This window comes from Haemaphysalis longicornis, unplaced genomic scaffold (assembly GCF_048455015.1).
Source record: "Haemaphysalis longicornis isolate Haplotype H1 unplaced genomic scaffold, Haemaphysalis longicornis Haplotype H1 scaffold_10, whole genome shotgun sequence".
Lineage (NCBI taxonomy): Eukaryota > Metazoa > Arthropoda > Arachnida > Ixodida > Ixodidae > Haemaphysalis > Haemaphysalis longicornis.
The window spans coordinates 47543612-47566133 of record NW_027526204.1 but is presented as its reverse complement, the minus strand read 5'-3'; the positions used below and the strand labels follow the sequence as shown (position 1 = coordinate 47566133).

The 22522-nt window shown below is 45.3% G+C and overlaps 1 protein-coding gene across 1 annotated transcript in view; it reads left to right on the top strand.

Moving 5' to 3' along the window:
• LOC144158457 (ATP-binding cassette sub-family C member 2-like) overlaps positions 1–22522 on the top strand; it is a 112593-nt gene that overhangs the window by 50989 nt on the left and 39082 nt on the right. Inside the window, exons 9-14 of the mRNA XM_077689337.1 lie at positions 3167–3329; positions 5816–6073; positions 7774–7977; positions 11070–11216; positions 14442–14538; positions 15791–15993. Of these exons, the coding sequence (XP_077545463.1) occupies positions 3167–3329; positions 5816–6073; positions 7774–7977; positions 11070–11216; positions 14442–14538; positions 15791–15993 (1072 nt within the window). The remainder of the gene's footprint in view (positions 1–3166; positions 3330–5815; positions 6074–7773; positions 7978–11069; positions 11217–14441; positions 14539–15790; positions 15994–22522) is intronic.

Sequence of the window (22522 nt, the reverse complement as noted above, 5' to 3'; positions counted from 1 at the left end):
TACACACATTAATACGTGGCAATTCAAGTGATAACAACGAGAAGCGCATGAAAGATTCAGCAATAGGGAGTACAGAACATATATCAAGAAGGAATATTAAGCAAAAACTTAGACAATTTAGAAGCAAAATTATCAAGGGATGAACTAGTAACAATTTCATAAGGAAGACAATTCCATTCCCAGTGCTTTTCACGTGACCAGTTACTTCCGGGGTGACGCGTGGTGGAAAGCGGCAAAGTACACGCGTAACGTGCTTTGAAGGCGAGATAACTTGGGAGATAGATTGGTGGGAACACATATACATCATCTGCAAAATATCAGCGGCGAATACAGCCTAGAACATATTTAAAATCAATTTTAAAGTGTGCGAAACGCAACCGAGCAGCCAGCAGAGGACCACGCGCAATCGACATCCCGAGGGTATTGTGTAAATAAACAACATTCAAACACGTCACGAGTTTGTGTTTGCCGCTTCCGCACTGCCGGCGTTTTTCGCCAGGTCGCCCGGCTCGCCGCTCCAATCGGAGGGCCGGAGAGCGGAGCTTCTGCTCTCGAGAACGAACGACCCGATCGTTGGCGGCGGAGGCGCCGTGATTTCGTCAGCTAATCGGGCAGCTGGCCGCGACCAAAGTTCTACAGCGATTCCAGGCACTCTGTTTCTATTACTGTTTATTACCGTTGGATGCGAAAACGCGCCGGAGGCACGAAAAGCCCACTGAGCTAGCCGCACGGTCGCTGTGCAGGCGGCGGCCACGGCCGCGAAGTGGCCCAGGCCGGCGCAGGTAGCTCGAGTGATAGCTTGTTATCGCTGCACGAAATTGTCCCCAAGTCCCGACCATGGTGGCTTACATGAGAAAGGAGTTAATGGTGCGATGGCGGGTTGCTTTAAAAATTGTCATCTGCACCGCTTACGAGAGCGGCACTCGAATATCCGCCGCAGTGCTAAGCCGAACACATCTGTAGGCGGACCTGTAGGCAGTCCGGCCGGCTGCTCCCAGCGCGCGTCTTGCCACCCACCGTCTCGAGCGTCGAGCGTCGTTCTTTAGCCGCGGTAGCATTTGCACTCGCAGCGCCTGCGTCACATCCACGGTCGCTTTTTAATTAAGCGCTTCACGAGATCAGTACGTGGGGGCATTCGCAGAAACTGCCGTCGATGCGGATTCGACAGTGCTACGGTGGCTCTGCTCTGTGATATCCCTCCGACGGTCACGTGGACAGCTTTGTTCACACAAAATCCACAAAATCCATCGTTTCGCGGCACTCGCTGAAACCGAAACTGCGACTGGCCGCATTGAAAATGCCTCTAATTAAACAACCATCGCACGCTGAAGCAAATGAGGTTTCTACAGGTTATAAGTAGGTCACTAGCTACTTATCGCAACAAAAAAAACAAGATGCAAAATTTTTGTGTCAGTGCCCCTTTAAGTTTTCTATCGCTGCCCGGAGCGCCGCAGCAGCGGTCACAAGTCGTTACCGATTTCTGGACAATTGGCTTAGCGCGGCTAATTTTGCGGCCCCACCTTACGGCATGTGGACAAAACGGGCGTCCCCATCACTCCCACCCAGAAGTGGGCGATGCGTTTGGCATTGAAAAAACACAGGAGGCTGTCTTAAGTCGCAGCAGACTGCTAGTATAAAAAAACACGAGCTTTGCTCGTGTCTCACGCCCGTTACATAAATGTTTCTCGCGTGTGTTTACACTCGCTTTTAGTACTCTTAAAACAAATAAATGATTAAAAGCTGCCACAAATGTTGACGCAATACTGAGCACTCCGCCCGTTTATTAGCGGCTGTATTAAAGTCGCTAAGTATTTATAATTTTTCTTTGCCCATTTCTCTGGGTTTACCTGCCGTATTTCCGGCGTTCTCAAGACATTCTCGCAACTTTTTTGCCGTTGTTAACTTTGTTGTCGGGTACGTTTATCACTACAATTGCATAAAAAAGGATCGTCAATACCGCAACCTCTCGCTCGAATTGAGGCAATCAGGTTCATTGTGATGGTTATTCAATATACGGCAAGAATAATAGCGCTTGAATTTCATTCCTAATGATTGTGGGTTTTCTAATTTGAAGAATTTGTGTGACTAGTTGTTCATTCGTTACATTGTATGTGCCACTCCAACCCTATGTAATACCCTCCTTCGAGAAAGCCTTTAGGCGTACTCTGAATTTAAAAAAAATAAAAGTGAAAATTCTTCACAAATCCATCCCATCACGCTCAGGGTGAAGAGATGAAATTGTGTGTCCCACAACCCATTCATCTCTCGCACATATATTCCCAGTTCGAAGACCAAAACCAAACACGTGTGCGCCCAACGTGAACGCACATTAGTTGTAGCGATCATTCAAGGACACCCAAAACTCCAGCTATGGCCGGCGGGCCCGAAACCCCATGAGTGGAAACGCATACGACTTCATTTTTCCCGCGACTGGTCGCCCTGGGCCAGAACAAGACCTATCCCCCCTATGCTATAGAGAGATTCGCCGAACAGCCGTCGGCGGTTTCTTTGCAAAGTAGTTGCTCCTTGGCGGACACGAATGTGAACCCGCAGTGAGTGAGCACACAAGCTACTCCACTCCAGAACTCCCCCATCACCTCAACACCTAGGCTTTACATGGTTTACACAAAATCGCTTTCATATGCGACAGTATAGGTTGTATTCACTGGCGAGGCATGCATGCAGGTACCATGTGAGTGTGCCGTCACTAATTACGCCGGGCTCCGCGAGATGGCGGTACTAATCCTCGTTAAGTAAGGCCCCTAAAATTTTAGGGGCCTTAGTGCTAAGCGCATGTGTGTTGGAGGTTCCAAGCTGTGCCCCCATTGAACCAAAAGTAATGCCTCGACTCCAATGTGAGTGCGATTAATAACATCTCTGTTGACACCACCGTTGAGAGAATCAGGTTGAAATGGAGCAGACGACGCACGCCGGTGTATTGTTTTTTATGCCGCATGCGGGCGCCGTGGCACAAGCCACGCCATGTCCGTGGCGCTTCGTCCATGACCGTGGCCGTTTCCAGTGTTGCCAAGCAAAAAAATTTACAGCCAAACTTTTCAGTTAATAGCATCTATACGTTCGAGGGTTTCATTTGTTGCCGCCTTTGCGTGTCATACGAGCATCATAAAAAAGCTCGTCGACTTTTGTTTTCTTTTTCACTTCTAAGGCTGCTGATAAACAGCTCGAAAGGTTCCAGCTTGACGACAGCTTTGGTGCTTTTCGCCGCTACGACGACGATGGAGTACCTCGTCTCATGCTACCAAATGACTACCGTGCAAACATTCGGCCTCAGATCTCGCTCCATGTTTCTTGGGATAATCTTCAAGAAGGTACGCCTTCGCTGACATTTTTTAAACCTTATATTGCTTCAGTAGCGTAGAACGAAACATTGCTCGAGCATTTTTTGTTGGAGGCGCATTGTTTTCTCACTTAGTAACACGTGAAGCAACGTTTATACTTTTGAAAATATTTACACTTTTTCTGTGAACTCTAAAACAGTTACTGCAGTCTTCTTACATTCCTAATGTTTCAGTCGTCTCTAAAAATGAAAAAAAGAAACGATTTGAAATTCCCGGTCTAAAAATGTACTTTCTAAAACTTTGGGCTGAAATAAATGCCAAAGGAGACTAAAGGAGACTAAAGTTGCGCTTATGCGCTGGTTTCTTCCTCGTTCTCGCGCACTCTATTGCAAAATTAAATTATTTCAACAGCTTCACTCAGAAGTCGCAGTGCAGAAAAGCGTAATCGACGGCCATTTCTATTGCTCGCCTGCTCCTTTTTGCACCACACGGTCCTTCTAAAACGCAGGCTGAAGGAACAACGAAAATTCAGCACAAATGTTTCCAAAGTTTACGCATTTTAGTGCGATTAAACTACATGCAGGTGTTTGCTGCTTGGCGGTCAACATTCCTTGATTTCGTTATTATGTTGCTTTTTTTTTCTCTCAAGTTATTCGGTCCACCACCTCTCATGTAAGGGGTAAAGGAGACTTAAAATGAAATAACCTTGAGTTGGGATGCGAATAGTTGTGTTAAGATTAAACTGTACATATTCAAGCACGTGTGAACGTGGCAGCGTTTTAGGGCGACGCGCAAGGACTACGAACATTGAGAGGCTCTGATTTGCTCTGGCCGCCAAACGACACAACTGAAGAAATGCGCCAATAAATGTTGTTTTCATGCTACTTCCGACAAACAAATACAATAATGTTTCAACCGTCTTTTGTACATAGCTTTTGGTCCAAAGGCCACCAACTGACCCGTCCTGACGCCCAATCGTGACAGTATGACAGTACTCCTGCTTCCGGGAACGAGACGCCAATTAGTCATTGCACCTCGGTAAATGAACTATAACTTTCCTAGACTTCCAGAAAGCAAATATTTTTTGTCATACTAATGAAACAAAAATAAAAAAAGCTCGCACTAACGCATAAGACTTGAAGGTAGCGAAGCAGTACGCAACTTCCCCGACAATCACGACGGTTTAAGTCAACGATTACAGCCGATTTGCGTCTTCTTCGCTGCCGCAACTACCTTTACTCCATTATTGTTGCTTTAATGGCGAAGAAGAAGTGAATCGAAGAAGCAGGACGAACTAACGGAACGCGCTCACTTAAACTAGGCGCCTGCAGGGGCAACCTGCACCCTATAACGTGTTCTGTGTCGAGCAGGTGGTGTGATTCCTCTCCCCGCAGTCACAGCCGAGTGAGTAAGCCGTTTGACTTGCGAGTGCTAACTCACGGCCATAGTCGAGTGGGTAAGGCGCCCGAATCTAACTCCGTTGATCTACCAGACGCAGGTTCGAATCCTGCCGATTGCGGTGGTCTCTTGATGCTGTTATACTGAGTATTGTGAACCGCCGGAATCAACGAATTGCTAAACAGCTTGGCGGTTGAAACATGTGTGTTCGGGCTTCTGTTCTTGTTCATTTGAACTCTTCCATTCTTCCTGATGCATTTAAGTCACAAAACGTTCGTGTGGTTGCAAGCTTTGTGTATACAATACATGTCAGACGATGGACTTGAAGACGGGCAGCAGCATGGGCTGTTTACAGCCCTTCGACGTAATATTCGCTCAAACCATTTGGAAAGTGTCGTCGAATGACGGTATTTAAAAACGCCTTGATTTCGCATCATGTTGAGCAACATAACAACGCAGTGACCACCACACAAGAAAAAAAGTGTGATTAAATTTGTTTCGGTTTCATGGTAGCAAAACAGATAAATCAAACACACGGGAAAGATAAAATAGCACACGTTCATAAGTACAACACGTGTACCCCACACACCCGTAGCTCTTGGGGTTCTGCGCCTCACTGAACGTTCACTCACTCTGTCACTCACTCTCTCAATCACACGCACTCTCATGTACACAATTGTGAAAGTTTTGTAAAAATCTACGATGGAATTTGTAGTGATATTGGAATGCTTGGGATGAGTTTGGTCCGTGGTGTCTATCTGAGGAATGTTGTCGAGCAGTGCTTATCTAGATTCTGTCTGCTTGGGCCCGAAGCAAGCACACAAATCGCACGCAGTGTATGTATGTATCTACGTATATAGCTATGTATGAAAAGGTGTATGCATGTATGTATGTATTTATATGTGTATATATTGCATAGTGTGCACGTGACTGCGTGCGTACGTTGCACTAACAGACCTTGTTTGGACATTCATTCTTATCGTGGCCTTGGTGTCTTGTTACGGTAGCCATCAATGCCCTCCTCGTTGGTTTTCTTTTTCTTTTCAATTTTTGACTGGAGCATGCAGACATGTCAGTTGCAATTGTTCCTCAACTACATCAGCCATGATGCGTTCCAGGTGACCACCATGTCGGCCGGCTCCAAGGCGGGATACCCTGCCGGCCACATCACTTCGCTGATCGGCGTCGACTGCTGGGTGCTGGGTAACATGGCCCTGGTCATTTTCGCGCCAATCTTCGGCCTGGCCTTCCTGCCCTTCCTCTTCTGGATGCTGGCTGCCCGCGCAGGCGTCGGGCCGTCGCTCTGCTGCGCCGCCGGCCTCATCGTGGTGCTCAGCCTGCCTTTCTGGAGCTCCGTTCTTCAGAAGCGCCTCTGGGTGAGCGTCGCTGTTTGGGGACATTTGAGGTGAAGGTTAGGCTCGCTATCAGGCCTAAATATTGCCCAGTTTCCGCATTTTTATCTCAGCCCGTCGCAGATGGAACTGCAAGGATGCGCAGTTCGATTGCCCTTTCAACTTCACCAATTAATGATGATAATAGTATTTATTTTATGTTCTAAGTAGGACATTAGGGAGCAAAAAATAAAGCTGCTTTTGGCAGCTTTAAAACCCTCAGCCCTGTTTATAGGGACAGCATACCGCAACACGTAAATATTAGGAATGTGCGAGAGCAAACGGTCAAGAAATTTCGCTGTTTCACGGGTAAACATAGCTCAAGGGTCAAAATTATTCTGTAATACTGCTTTGGAAACTTTTTTAGCCAGCTGTACAAGAAAAATCACATAATAATACACATCGGGGTTCAACAGCACAAACATTATATATATTAGCGCGCATAATCAATCGGCATCTTGAAAAAAACAGTACAATTGCACACAGTCAGGCAAGCGATAACTTTAGACAAAAAAGCAGAACTCTGCAGGTGCACACGGATAGAGAGACCATTACAACCATGATATTTACAAAAACAATTCGTATATTTTCTTAGCGCTGGGCTTCTACAAATTTTTACCTTTTTCGTGTGAATCATTCAAAATTTTTAATCAAGAACAGGTGCTGCTGCATTACCGCTGGAACTTCGAAATTATAACTCCCAGGACACAGCTTTAACTTATATGAATTATTTCGTTTTCTCCACGTCTGTGTCTGTTACCATCGAACGGGTGCCCTAACGCTGCTACCTGTCGTTGATCAAAGATTTTATTCATTCATTCTACGTCGCTATGAGGCAGCCACGTGCTTTGCTGCCACGCACGCGTAACTGTAGGTACGCATGTAGAAGTACTGTGAACTGCGGTACTTGGTAATTGTTTATTCTGCTACTGCGCAACAACGACGGAGGCTAAGGTGAAGACAGACAAAATGCAGGGCCACCACTATGTCCTCCGGTCACTGTGTCTTCTTAGTCTCCGTCGCGCATTTTAGCAGGCTTAAAAGAACGAATGAACAAAATATAGCTCATGTCAAAAGTCTCAAAGAATGTAATGTGGAAAGCACGAGCAAAAAAAACGTTGCAACTCTGTGCTACACAAATTTCTCGCAGTTCTCGTGAAAACATCGGCGAGCAATATGAATGGTGAAAGTAGACTTCACACCTAGTGTGAATTTTGGAAAACAGCAGGTAGCGAACACTACAAGAAATTTTCACACTTTTGCTTACTTTTGAGTATATTGAGCAAACAACTAATATGATAACTAAGCACCCCCCTTTCAAAAAATACTGATGAAAATGAACGACGCTGGAAGCCTAAAACTGGCGGGCGCAGCGCCGAGGGATACGTTTTGCGTTACCGTTAAGCCCCGCCCCCATTGTAGTGTGTCCTCGGGAATTTGTCACTTACCGCCATACGAAGGGCTGAAGGGACAGCCCAAAGTCAGCAAATTCTTTAAAGGTTTATGGCATCAAACTTTGAATCCCGTTCACGGAAGAGGCGGGTTAAGCTGATAAATAGTGTTGCATTTTGAGCCTACTGTGCACACCGTTTTTACCCGCGTGCGTTTCATTTCCCAACTTTTTTTGCGTGTTTCATTACCCTCAACCTGGTACCCATACCCGGTTCTGCATTATTTTTATCAAGAGCCACGCGATCAAGGCACGGGACGAGCGGCTCAAAGCCACCACGGACCTGCTGTCGACGATACGAGTTGTCAAGATGTACGCCTGGGAGGACGCCCTGCAAGAGAACGTGGTTCGCGCCCGGGAGACGCAGCTGAAGTGGCTGTTCCGGATTAACCTTCTGGACTCCTGTCTCGACTCCATCTACAGCGCCGGAAGCTCCTTGGTGCGTGTCTTGCGAGAAAAATTGGGCTTAAGGGAACAGCACGACGCTGCGGTTATGCTCTTTTAAACGCATATATAGCTCCTTTTGCGGCGCCCTCAGCGCCTGCTTGCTTTTAGGGGCGAAACACCTTAAGGCTGAGGCTTTTCCGGCGTCCCTGCTCACGGCACAGCACCGTTTAAATCAAAACATTTGTGAACAAAGGTTCACAAAAGGTTAGAGCATAGAGTTTCATACTAATATATACTAGAGGGAAATCTGGCGCCACTGTCTAGGGGAGCCGCGCTTCAGCGAGCGTGCCGTCATGTACCGGGCAGGCACGTTCGACTTGTCCTTGGCATGGCTCACGAACAGTCTGAAAAGTCGGCTTTGGCTGCAAAAATGCAACAATATTACTGCAGAAAATTAATCGAATTTGGTCTGTTATTATAAAATTAAAGCTCCAGAAAGATTTATTTGTCAGGGATTATTTAGAAGCTTCATAGAAGATGAACAAACAATGTTACCCCTTTTGGCTTCAACACGAAAAAGAAGCCATGTGGCTAACCAAGCCAAGGAGGCGAGGAACGTCGCTAGCTGCAATGGCGCCGCCCACGGCGGCCCGCGAATGCAGCGCCAGATTCCCGTCTAGTATATATTAGTATGAAACTCTATGGGTTAGAGTGAGAGAGAGGGAGAGAGAGAGAGAGAGTGCTCCTGGAGAGCCGTGCTGCGCATGCGCGAGGAGCATTGAATTGTATTGGATTGGATCGAATTGATTTGGAGTTGGATTGGAATAAGTTGAATTGTATTGGATTGTATTGTGATTGGAAATTGTTTTAGCAGCAGTAAGCACTCTCACGGGTGTTTTACGGTAAGAACGATTCCCAGTGCTTCGCCCACTCGTCATGAATTACTTTGTGGAGATGCGTGAACTTTTTTTTGCTTCCTGTTGCTGCAAACAGAATCTCTGCAAGAGAGGCTACGATTCCTGAGCCTTTCAAAGGGCCACAAAGAGAAACTATGCACAGTCATGGACAAATCAACCGCGATCACGAAAATATGAACCACAAAACCCAAGTAGCGCGATGGCTTTCTGCGTGTCTTAATTACAATAACAAAGCTGGGAAATGGGGCTTTCAAGTATATACCAATAGCCCACCATTACGGGACCTCCACAAGCAGTATTTGTCAATTTTAGGTGTTTCGGTGCATATTTTCGTGTTTGCAATTTATTTGTCCATGACTGTACAAGTTTTGTAGATGCAAAAGTCTGCTTTGTGCCGATAGAAATGCCGCCGGCTTCATCGCGAACTTCAAAGAAACAACTGAGTTATCACAGAAAACAAGTGCAGCAGTGGGGCCTCCAAAGCTACTTTTTAGCGACTTCTCTATGACGTCACAAAATCTCATTTGGGCGATTGTCGGCCGCGGTCCCAAGGCACCGCCAAGATGCATGACTGGGCCATTGTAGTGGGGCCTCCGGTTTGGTTCGATCGTAGCAGTAGAATTCTAACGTGGGGTCAGCATACTGCTAACTATGTTTTAGTGCTGTCCCATATCACTTCACTAGTGCCCATGACGTCACTGTAGCGAGAAATTTGACATTTTTAAGGCTTGCGTTTTCTCAGTTAAAAAGCGTTTTTCGTGGCTTGGATGGATCCGATTGGGTTGCCAAAGACTAGTGCTTTCGAAATGAACACCGTTGTATTTTGTCTTCATGGCCCTTCTAAGGTGAGTAACCAGCATACCAAAGAATGTATGAACTCATTATACATAAAAAAATGTTCTTGGAGGTTATTAGTTTACTGTGTTCAGTAACCTAAAACATAGAAATAGTCAGCGCTAGTTACAAGGCTGCGTGTGTGCTTGTGCGCATGCGTGTGCAGGAAAGTGAGATATAAACAGACAGTGTACTCCTCAGGGAGAAAATTAGCCCTAACGACTCCTCAGCCTCCTTAAGGAAACGTAGCTGTTGGGGAGAGAGATGCCAACAAGCCAGTTTTTGAAACCTGGTGGGCGACCACGACGAGAAATAACACGTGCGTAAATGTTCGATGACGCAGGAAAATCAGGTGGGACAACTACACGCGAAATTTAACTGAAGCTTATAATGGAGGCACACTTCTCGAGTCATGACATCGTTGCAGTGTGTTTCGAACTTCATGTATTTCTCTGTCAGTTGCGGGCGTAAATGTACCAAGGTTTTGAGGGCTGTCAATTGGGGCTACACTTACACCGCTTACGGTTGAATGTCACGCGGCCACCTAAACTCCTATAGCACCGACTTCTGTCAGTGATGTGCTACTGTCCTGCGTCTTTTAGTTGCCAAGTCTCCATCACCGGTATCACGGGACATGCAGGAACGAGCACACTCCAAGAAAACAGAATGCTGTGGCTAATTCTTCTGCTTTGGAGAGCGAACTCAGGGCCGTTCGCTTCTCAAGTCGGAATCACAGGCACTTGTTCAATGTTTTACGAGTGCTTTGTGTGTTCTTCGTTTATTGCGACAATATTGTCACGCAGTCTAGGACAACGGAGGTTTTTTCAAAAAACAGAGTTCGTTGGAGCGAACTTGTGCTCTGCTAACAAGTCAAAGAATACACACGCGTTGAAGGAGCAGTCAACAAGGTGACTTGCGTAGGCAAGTGTCGGTGAATGGAATCACGTGGTGTTTTCCTTGCCAGCATTTAGCTTTCTGCGTTAATCCTTCGAGAACCATCGAATCAGATTTGGAACATTGGCGATCAAAGATGAACATTCTTTTCTAGCGATGACAGCCGATATACTCTTCCTGAGAAATCAGATAGCTTGCGCAGCATACAAAAGACAGAGACTCAAACGCGCGCTTCCCTCATAACTTTGATAAGACAGCTGAGCGCAGCCAGACGCTGGCAACAAAGCACATAAGTAAACAGAGCAGAAGTTACAGTTTACGGCAATATGCCCTTCACTTACTCGGGAATAAGAGGAATATTGGGAGCCATACGCGGTACCTTCGGACTGACTGATAGGTTACTGTGTTTGGGTAATGCTGTTCAGTAAACTTTTGTTCGGTTGAAGTCACAACCGTTCTATTGCCATTGAACCAATAGACCTTGTCAAATCTCTTCCAGCTCATGATCATCCTGTTTGCTACCATGCCACTGCTGGAGCCGGACATCTCACTGACCCCATCGTTGGCCTTCTCCTGCGTCTCTCTCATTTACATGACCGAGCTGACCTGGAACACTTGCGGCCAGGCAATAAGAACGTTCGGCCAGGTAAGAAGTTCATGTGTGTACGCAACGTGCAAAAGAGAAGCCGCCGTTAGTTGTTTAGGGTTGTAGACAGCACCCAGATTGAGAGGCAAAAAAACACGCTCCGAGCAGTTTATCAGCGAAAATAAAATTTCCCTGTAATACTTTTGCGAAATCACGGACAGCAAATAGACCAGCTGTGTCAAGCAAAACATGCCCCTACGACCATAGATTTTCATACTAATATTTAGTAGAGGGAAACCTCGCGCCACTGTTTAGGGCAGCCGCACTACAGCGAGCATTCCGTCATGTACCTGGCAGGCACGTTGCACTTGTCCGTGGCATGGCTCATGAACAGGCTGGAGAGTTGCCTCTGGCTGCGAAAAAGCACAATATTATTGTAGAAGCTTCATCAAATTTGTTTTGTTTTTATAAAATTAAAGCTACAGAAGGATTTATTTCTCAGGGATAAATTAGTAGCCTAATGCAAGATGAACAAAAAAACCATGTTACCTTCTTTTGTTGATTTCGGCTTCAAGAAAAAAAGAAGCCGTGTGAAGCAAAGCTAAGTAGGCGAGGAATGTCGCTAGCAGCAATGGCGGCGCACACGACGGCCCGCGACTGCAGCGCCAGATTTCCTGCTAGTATATGTAAATATGAAACTATACGCCTACGACACCTACAAGGCCTAAAAATCCAAAGAGCGGCAGCCAACAGTTACTTACATATAAAGCTGGTATATGGGCTTGGCGTGTGCGCGAAAAATTTTGGCAGACTTGCGCTCTTTTTGATTCAGTTTGTTGCAGATAGCATGAAGCATGCTATAGATGGATGCGTGATTTTACTCCGCACGAGCTAAGGTTGCTGACCCATCCTGCTACTACCAGATAGAAATTTAATTAACAGCATTTATTGCCTGAGCGTCACTCGCGCATCGCTTGACCTGTTTGGCAAAAAGTGGTTTGGCAAAAGTAGATCGATGAATGCTGTACACACGTGTGGGCTTAATTTACGCCATGTGATATGGGCCGACGCTGTAATGTGGCCTGCGATATGAGTGATACTGTTTTGTTTGTTTTCGCGGCTTTGTATGATACCCCTTTCAAATATCATGTACATTTCGGTGTTTCCCTGTTTCTGTGGCATAAACTGAGATGAAGTTCTAGCGTGTGTTTCGTCTCCTCTTTAGCTTTGTCCCTGTCTTAATGTTCTCTAGTACAATTAATTCCTTAGTAACTAACTCTCCCAACTTAGCGCTTTAGTTGTTCTAAGTCACCGTTTCCAATGAGGATGATCCGAGGCTGTCGTCGGAACTCCAATTGGATACGACCCCCGCATGCCCTTTCAGACTAATTGCCAAGGGACAACATCAGCAACCGTATATTCATGGTGTTCAGCTAATGCCATTCAATTTAACCCTCAAAAGACAGTTTACATATTATTCCACTCAGAGGCCAAACGAGTAGAAGAGCTATCCCCTGTTATTTATAATTCGTCGGTTATTGCACGCACTAGCAACACAAATGTTTTAGGTATTGTTATTGATATTCATTTAAAATTCACTGATCATATACGCTTAATCATAAAAAAGGCGTCTTATGGATTGCATCTACTTGCGCGATGTCGACATTTTTTTACTTCGGATATACTTGTCAACTTATACTATGCATTCGTACACAGTCACATAAATTACGGTATCGTAGTCTGGGGCTGCACATATAAAACACATCTGTTGCCTATTCTTCAGTTACAAAAACGAGCACTTCGCGTTGTTTTACGTTGTAGAAGTAATGAAATAGTGAATATGTTTGAATTTTTTGGTGTACCTAATGTTTATAATTTAGTAGCGTATAACATAGCGCAACTCGTGTTCCAAATTCCTCAACACAAATTAAATATAAACACTGTTTGCTTGCAACCTTCTCATCGATCCACTGATGCGATCCCACAACGTCTTCTGTTGCCTAAAATTCGTACCAATTATGGAAAAAACACACTAGAATTTACAGGAGCAACTTCCTGGAATAGTCTGAATGCCGAAACTCAGAACCTTAATTCTTTTATAGTGTTTAAAAAACGTGTCAAGCAACATCTTATGTCTGAAAATTGCATGTGATAGCGTGATTTTTGTTCTTCATTTTTATCCTTTTTTTTTTGTTGCTGCTATTGCCAGTACCATCTTGTTATAAAAGTGTAGTATTTTTTGGTTGGGACCCTTTGACAACATTGTTGGGTCCCTGTGTACATTGTATGTAAATCTTTTTTGGTTTAAATAAATAACCCTCAACCCTCAGAAGCTCGAAACCGGTTCAACAAAGTTAGTCTCACGCTACGCTTCTGGCATAACGTCCCCAGCCGGTACCCAATATTTGGCGTGCAGTGAGTTTGAGGTGGCTTGGGCCGTCGTTAGGTTTAACACTAGTTAACCTAACGTTAAGGATGAATGTGTAACCTAAAAACAAACCCCCTCAGTTCATTAGCCAGCTGCAATTACAACAGCAACCAATAGCCCGGTAGAGTAGTAGTAATAGTATAAGGAATCCTATTATTGAGCAGGAGGACTCGTGGTGCAAGTAGGGGGATTAAGAACGGGGGGAAGGATTAGTACCGAGACAACAAACTGGTACCACACGAGTTCTCCCTGGGCAGTGTGAATTTGCCTTTTTTCAGCCTTGGATCATGCTTCAGTCCGGGGCGTCGTAGCGAAGGATACAATACAGGATGAGCATTCAGAGTACCCGTGCGAGGATGAGTTTAAGTGAATAAATGGCTACTTTATAGAGTATGTCAGGATATCGTTGGTAGGTGTTTATGTGAGTGGTTTCGACAGCCAATTGAGCGAGCGGTAAAATACAGTAAGCAGGTTTTGACCTAGCTTTCTAGGGGGAAAAATATGAGAAAATTGGTCGAAAAAAACACCTCTCTGACCGAATTTGCAGGACATCTATAAAAACGTTTAGAATTATTTTGAACGAAATTTAAGGCTCGCTTTATCGATAACAGCGTACCGCAAAGATTAAAAACATTGATAAATTGTGGACTTTTTGTAAACATTATTTTGTAAAAAACCATAAACATGGCTTTTTGTGCACACGTTTATCCCATTCAACCTTAGGACAACAAAAAATAAACATTTAACGAAAACATAAAAGCCCATTTATACTTATCCTACCCCTAACACCCGCATTCCTTGTTGTTTTTAACTTTACCTGTGTCATTCCTTCCGTTTTCTTTTATTCTTACCATCAGGCATCCGTGGGCCTGAATAGAATTGCCGATTTCTGCACGTCCGACGAGCATAAGGAACCCAGGGGTGACTCCGACTTCCCGTCGACTGAGAAGAAAGGTGGTGTATACAAAAAACGAAGTTTAGCGCGGTTCAGGGACAAGACGGTGAACAGATTGATCGGGCTATGGCTGGAAGGTGGCTTTATTTGATATCGGCATGCGTTTACATAGTGAGCAAAATTTATGTATGTTATATAAATTTTCTCGTTGAAACACAAGCATCCGGTAGAGAACTGTTCAATGTGTCGATACAAGTTAGTCGGTATATAATCATAATAGCTACGTTTAAGCGCCAAGCAGGACTTCAGGAAAAAGGCATGGATACGCTAATGAACTCATACTGCTAACTAACTTTAACACTTGACGAAGAAGCAAAAGACGAAACACACGTACGTACAGTCAATAACCAATTCGTCCAACTCTCCGCTTTAATTGACATTGATAGGACAGGGGCACTCTATCAACTACGCTGTTTTTGCGTTTACGACGACGATTATAATGCTCAGAAAATGCACCATGTGGTAATGCTCCAAAGACACATGTAAGAGAAATGACGGCAGGTGCGCACTCTTATGATACAGATAGTCGATCTCGCAAGAAAATAGACCCCTTTGAGGGCTTCCTAAATCATTTATCCCCCATCTTGTTTATCACGTAGGCTTCAGAAATTTCTCTTTTCGATGTTTGCTGAAACTTATTCACACAAGCTCATCGCAGTATTTAAGTGTCTTTAATGTCTTATAATGGCGGTAACAAAATTTGGAATTGACCGCACAGTGCTGTCTGTCGGTTAGTACATTTTGCGTCATCTTTCGTGCGCTAAAAACTAATCATAAACATTTACCAACTTGCCCACATCTCACTTCGTTTAAGCCGCGCAGGCATTCGAGGGATGGGCCATGTTTTATTTACTCAGATTTGCAAGGACATTCCCGCGAGGTGCACGTGTCTTTAAAAGGAATGACAATGAAGTCTGTTCGCCCTCTGCAAGTTTCTTTATGAAACTGCTCGAAGGTCTTACGTTGTAACTAGAAAAACAGAAGCACTTTAATTTAAACATCTATAACCATGATTTCGTAACGGCCTCTGTATAATGGTCCTCTTCGAATCTGGTAGCTGATTCGCCACGGCTTTACTTTGCGTATTCAGTACCGGTGTTGTACAGTTCACCCAGAAAGAAAATTTAGCCCATTAACTTACCGACTCCTGGTTTCCCAGCAAGCACCATAGTAAAACATTTATGAACACGTAAACGACATTAAATGTCCTCGTAACGAACGTCCTGGTACCTGCGGTGCACACGTTTCCAGGTTACGTGAGGATGCACAGATGTTCCTTGTCGTGGAGCAAACCGGTGGATGGCAAAGCGGAGGCGGTCATCTCGGACATCGAGCTCGAGGTGGCGCCCGGTTCGCTGGTTGGCGTCGTTGGTTTCGTCGGAAGCGGCAAGTCGTCCCTGCTGGCTGCAATTCTGGGGGACATGTACGTCACCAAGGGCAACATTACGTGCTCGGTAAGTACAAGAAACATTTAGAGGACTGTTAAGCTTTAGTCGTGCAACGCGATAGCATATATCTGGCCCCGTTCACATCGCATAAATACATTATGAGCAGTGAAATCTTTTCTCTTCTGCCCTCACGTCATCCTCCGGCAGTGCCTAATGGCGGGGGTTTCACACACGCCAATGTTTGGATGACGTCGGCTTTTCGGCGACACGGAGCTTTTAACGCGACACAATAAACATAAGTTGGTAAAGAAATTTTTCTGAGAAGTTCCCGAACTCCTATTCATTATGTTTAATCGACCAAGAATATTCACGTATTTGGTTATCCGCAGACGTCTTTTAAAATAGTTAGGCTACACTTTTTTTACTTCTCTTCTTCCACGTGAGCATCTGGATGCAAAAGCTTCAAAACCATACGCACCATGGAAACGTTGTCAGCCAGCTGCCCATCACTTGCACACCGCCGGTCAGGAGAAAAACGGACAGAAAAACGCAGCCACAGGCATCTTTCGTCCCGGAAAATGTCCACGTAAACATCTAAAGGTGCTCGAGGGCCACTCCGTGGAAACGTGGACACCAACTTCGGTACTACGGAAAACGCCGGTTAAGGGCACACCGTAGCGAGAGCTGGTCATTAGCTGAAGACAGGGAAGAAGACTACGCGTAAACAGCGTTTAGGAAGGGATGTTCGTCCCCCTGAAAGGACATATTTAGGCATCTGTGACACGTCCCATCCACGTATCGCTTACTGCTGGTTAGCAGCCTCTGAAATTCAAAATACGTTCAATACCGGATTGCGCGTGATGTGCACTAAAGCACTCGCAGTCTCCACTTCGTCCTGTTCTGTGCCACGTTCACTTCACCGTTCGTCGCTTGCTAATTTTTTCTAAGCGCAAAGCTTTTTGCTCAGCGATCCACCAACTACTCTGGACCATCACGTCATGAACCATCATGGCTAGCCGAGCGGCTTTCTGCCTGCTTTACCTGCCCACAGTGAACTCTGCACCAGTGTTCTGAAAACCCACACCGCTTCATAAAGTTCCCCTGACTCATTTGAGCAAAATGTTATTCAGAGCCTAAAAACACTACCTCTAACCTCTAAGGCGACCTCTAACGCTCCAGCGGCGAATCTCGTGGCTAGCGCCTAGGCAGTTCGAGATGCGGTTATATCCGCGTTTCTGTGTTCTGACCGAGACGTTAGGGCGGTGAATCGGGCTAGTTGGTGCATGCTCACGATCATTCAAAACAGAGCTTTTAAACAGCGCTACTAATAAGTCAGCGTCATGTGCGGTCTTTTCTTGTCCTGTTTTTACCGCTGTTTCGAATTATCCTGGTCAACACGATGCACCGACTGGCTCGTCGTGACCCCCTCCTGCAAGAAGAGTCCTCGTTTGGCGCAAAAAATTATGCTGAGCCTACGACAGATGCCTCACCCACCGCCTGCTCAGCTAAAGTGACGAAATGGCGCATCACCCACTGCTCTCTGTGATCTCTCTTCTCCTCCAGGCTCTCTCCTTTTGCACGGGGCACGTTCCAGGATGAACTCGGCTGCACAAGCACGATCATCTGGGAAGTTTGCTTTCTCCGCGCTTCTCGGCTAAGCTTTTTAAACCGAATAAGAGGCCGCCTTACAAGCTGGAACGGGCGCATTCTAATTCAGCTGATTCTGCGCATTCGCTTTACGTCACATCATAACCTCATAAACTTTTTTCCTATGTGGGAAGCCAGAGTTCCTCCACACGTACTAATGTGGCCGCTCAAGAAAACATCGGTTTAATTGTTAAAACTCAAAATTACAGGTAAAAACACGTATTCTATTTGTTGACACTACACTCTCAGTCAATTCCTGGTTATACGACCCGCATGCAGGCGGGCCGCCACGTCATTTTAAAGCCGCTTATAAAGCGGCGGTTCAGGCGGCCTCGCGCGCAAGCGGCCCGCCAAACATGCGGCCCACCGAACACGCGGCCCGGTGTTTAAGCGGCCGTATTGAGGGCCGCCTAACCAGCGGGCCACCTAACCAGCGGGCCACCTAACCAGCGGGCCACCTAAACACCGGGCCGTGTGTTCGGCAGGCCACTGGCCGTAATTGTTTTACGCGGCCCGTTATGCTAATCTATTCCCGCTTACGAAGCGGCCCGCAAATCATACGGCCCCTCAAATAAGCGGCCTTGTTGCTTTCCACCAAAAAAAGAAGAAAAAACCAGCCAATCGGCCAGAATCCAGTTTATCCGGTTTTTTTTTTTTTTTGCTCGCATTGCCAGGTCAACGTCAGCATCCCGTGACGAATGCTCTAACACACGTTACATCATACGAGACACACACAGTGCACATAGGCACATACACACAACCCTACGGAGACTCGAACCTAGGTCTACTACAACGCATCAAGAGGCGGATATCATAACCACTGCACCACACCCCACAGGCTGCTGAGGAGTGCAAACATGGGCTTATAAGTATTCTGCATGCTCTTGCGCGTAAAGCAGGAGTCTTAAATAACACATTCGGTGGCGAGTGGCGTTCTTTAGACCACCGTTTTTGAATCGCTCTACCAAAGAAGCATAACACTACGGCTTGCGGGAATTTAAGCACTCTGGTATGAGCGGAAACCTTTTGTCATGCTGTGTGCCCGTTCCAACAGTATGATGCGCCGTGCGGGGATTTCTTCAATCGATGCAAACGGAATCGATAACAGGTATTCTGCCTGGTTACCAAAAGTATTCGTGGCCATTGGCAGAAAGTGCCCCCTATGACAATGCTTGCAAATAACTAGCACGTAAGGCGCACTGTCGTGCTGAACATAAGAGCTGTTTGGTCACGAGTGGCAAGTATACCAAGCATTAAATGGTGTACTGAATTTTTTCTGCTCGTCGTAGCTCTTCTGATGGTGCTGTTACAGGCCTTCACCTTTATTTTTGTAATATGGGGCGGTAGTAAATTACGTCTCTGGTAATGTAATGAACCAATAATAAATTACTCATTCTATATAACATTGTGTCGCGACGCCTGCAGAATTGCCGCGTCGCCTGAAGAATTGGTGATCGCGAGCACACAAAGAATATCTTAGCGTTTTCTCGCGCAGATCGGATAGGCGCTCGGCCGTGTAACTTGTAACCCCCTGCATTTCCAGAAAAATGCAGTTTTCGCGGAAGTTCCACCTTTAATCGTTATAGTATCGTAAAGATCATTTGTCGAACGAAATTTTGAGAAACCAAAAAATAAAAAAAATATAAAAAAATGACAGACTGGTAAACAGTATAACACCCTGCATTTCCACAATAATGCAGATTTTGCGGAAACTTGGAATTATTATCATAGCGTAGATCGAGAGAATTGGCCGAACATAACTTTGAAAAACGAAAAACCAAGAAAAATATAAACAAATACGAGAAATGGTGAGCCGTGTAACGCCCTTTATTTACAAAAAATACAGATTTGGCGCCAGTAACACCTGTGATCGTTATAATAGTGTAAATGGAGATTATTTGACGGACAGGACTTAGAAAATTCAAGAAATTTGGCTCTAAAAGACTCACACTCAAGAGAAGCGTCATAAGAATGCTGAGCATTAGTAGACAATTCTCTTAATTTTTGCAATTTTTTTAAGTGGCCTCATTTAACTCGCGCTTCAGTTATTAGCGAGTTATATTATTGTACGCGGAAGCGCAAGGTCACGGTTGAGCATTTTCAACATTTTCAAGGTCGTTCACCAAAACCATAGCACTTGGTAATGAACACACTTGTGCATCTGAAGTTTAGACCGTATAAAACATTGCCACCAATAAATTTGTTACAATGGCTGTAATTGCACTAACACATTTGTGACTTGTGCACTTCTGGAACACCTTCATGACCTCAGTTATCATGCAATGAGGTTTTACCTTTATAATCTCAGTGTTTTGCCAGCTGATCTATCAGGCCTCAATGCACATACCACGAATTAAAAAAAAAAACTCCCTATATTTATAATGCCATGTTACAAGCAAAGCTGTAAAGCAAATATCTGTATACCTTAAACCTATCCGGATCTCGAAGTGATAGTCTACTCATACATGCTTGGGACATTAGCAGAGAGCTGAGTTGGGTATGTAAATTTTAAGTATTTTGTCAATTTTGAATTCATGACCATGCACAAGTGTGAGATTAAAATTACATGAATGACACCATGTCCAAGGAACGATGTTTTCTTTTTATTTGATATCAAAAATACAAATACGAACACGAAATACTTATACTGAAATAACAAATACAAATATTAGCAGATTGCCCTTATGGAACACACAAATGAAAATATTCTTTTGTGGAAGAGCAAATAAGGACCTGTCAAGATAAAATTATTCTTTCATATATGGAATTTTCAGCAGCTTGCTGAACAGGGAGGAAACTAATCTTTTTTGCAGGCTGCTGACTGTATAAAGCCCAATGTTTGGCCTAAAGCTGACGGGTATACCTCATGTCCTAATGTAATATATTACCAAACAAAGAAAAAGTACTTTCTCCGGGCTTCAATTATGGTTCAGGTGAGGTGAGGTGACTGTGAGAGGGAAAGAGGTTCCCAGCCTGCACCACATATGTATCGCAGGGAGAGAAAGGGAAAACGAGGGGGTAGAAATACACCACTTCCGATGATGTAGAAGGCCTATGTAGAATCCCCCCAGCAATCTTTGGCCCGGGAGCTGCTGCTTCTGGAATTTCGTCGCACTTGAATGGAAACAGCGTTGTAAACATTTCAAAAACCTTGAGTTACGTGTAGCATTCTGTTGTGTTGGCACTGCGTGAAGAAAAGAAACAGCAGCTAAAAAAGTGACCAGGTACAAAATTGTGGCGTTATTTATCGGCGGTAAAACAGTATAGCCTGAAGGAGCGCAGCAGAAGTATCACCAACACCTTAGCAGATATGTGAAAATATCATAAATCAGGCAAGTGCATCGCTGTAGTTTAGGCAATTATTTCTTTCTTTCTGCTTTATATTCAAAAGCTCTCCAAAAGGACGTTTCGTCATGTACATAGGAAGGCCGAGCGCTTTTTCAGTGTGAAGGCGTGCGAGAAAACTTTGGCATAATTTTATTTGACGCTGGCACGTCAATTGTACGTCGTAAAAAAACCCTTTTCGCTGTTACACGCGGAGGGTAATGTGCCCTAGTTTCTTTTTATGAAACAATTTCCACCAATAGTATGGGGCAAAACATTTTATGAAAGATCGAATAAAACTGCTAGCAATATCTTTTGCTAAAGCATAGGTAAACTGCACGCACCGACCAACAGCCAACGCATCTGTATAACGCCTTTACAGGAGGCTGAGTAACAACATTAGAAGCCACCGCTTTGAGCAACCTCCACGCCGGCGCCGCGCTGCGTTTGCGCTGCCATTGCATCATGTTTCTGCAAACCGCGAGTTGACACTCCAGACAGACGACAGCTCTGCCGAACACAACAAGATGGAGGCTGGTGTTACTCATGAATATTGCTTCATGTGAAAACTTTACCACTTAAACGCACCGTAAGAAAGTTTCCAAATCGCCACAGGATCCAGACTACTCAACGGGCAAAAAAATTCACTAGCCGAAACGACGACGCGAAAATCTGGTTACGAAAAAACGTTATAACTAACTTTTTGCTACTCTTACCGAAAATGGCAAGCAGTGGACATAGAATATTGAAAAATACAAAATTCAAACTGGGTTTTATGTGGTTTGAACTTGAAAATGGGACGTGTGTAAAAATGGAAATTCTTTATGGCACCGCGGTATACTCATTACGGCAACGGAAGTACCCCACATGCGCAAGCGTTTTCGTTTTCCTCCTGGATCCCAAAACGGCCGCCGCACTGGGAAACCGAATCCTCTCTATAAGAACGTCAAATTTACCGTACGACCACGGGTATCGGAGACCGGTTTTGGCGCGGGCTTCTTACGACGACGCAAAAGGCATAATTTTGTGGTCCTTGCTATATTGTCTGCAAACACAAATTTTTACAGTCTGCGCTCGCCCACCCCTCGAAAAAAATTCCCCCGCATTTCCCCGAGGGGGAGAATGTGAAAGTACGAATGCGGTTGTCAGCCCGCTTGCGGCGCTTGCGCTCGGCCCCCGCAGCCCACCGCCTCGCCGCCTTCTCTTCCATCTCTTCCATCGGGTTTGTAGTATCACGTGTACACCACGCAGTTATCAAGCCGCTATAACGCCGCTGACGACGTAGTTTGAATGCGTTAAAGATATAAGGCGCGTCACTAACACTGATATCAGCGTCGCGTCCGTGGCTTGGTCGGTAGAGCGTCGCGCTGCGGCCGCAAAGTCCTCGGATCGAAACCTGGCGCCGGATGCTGTTTCTTTTTTAAATATAGAGGAGCACTGCGGACGCCGCCGCCGCCGCCGCCGGCGGTGGATGGTTTGGGGTCGCTTATAAAGTGCATTCGCACTTAAAAAAGAAATCCAGGGACTTACCTATCCGCTCGTGTTCAACCAGGCTATGCCCCTAATACACACACCAGCCGGCTTGATATGGCCCCGCTGCTTGGCTTGCGTTCCCGGTGGCCGG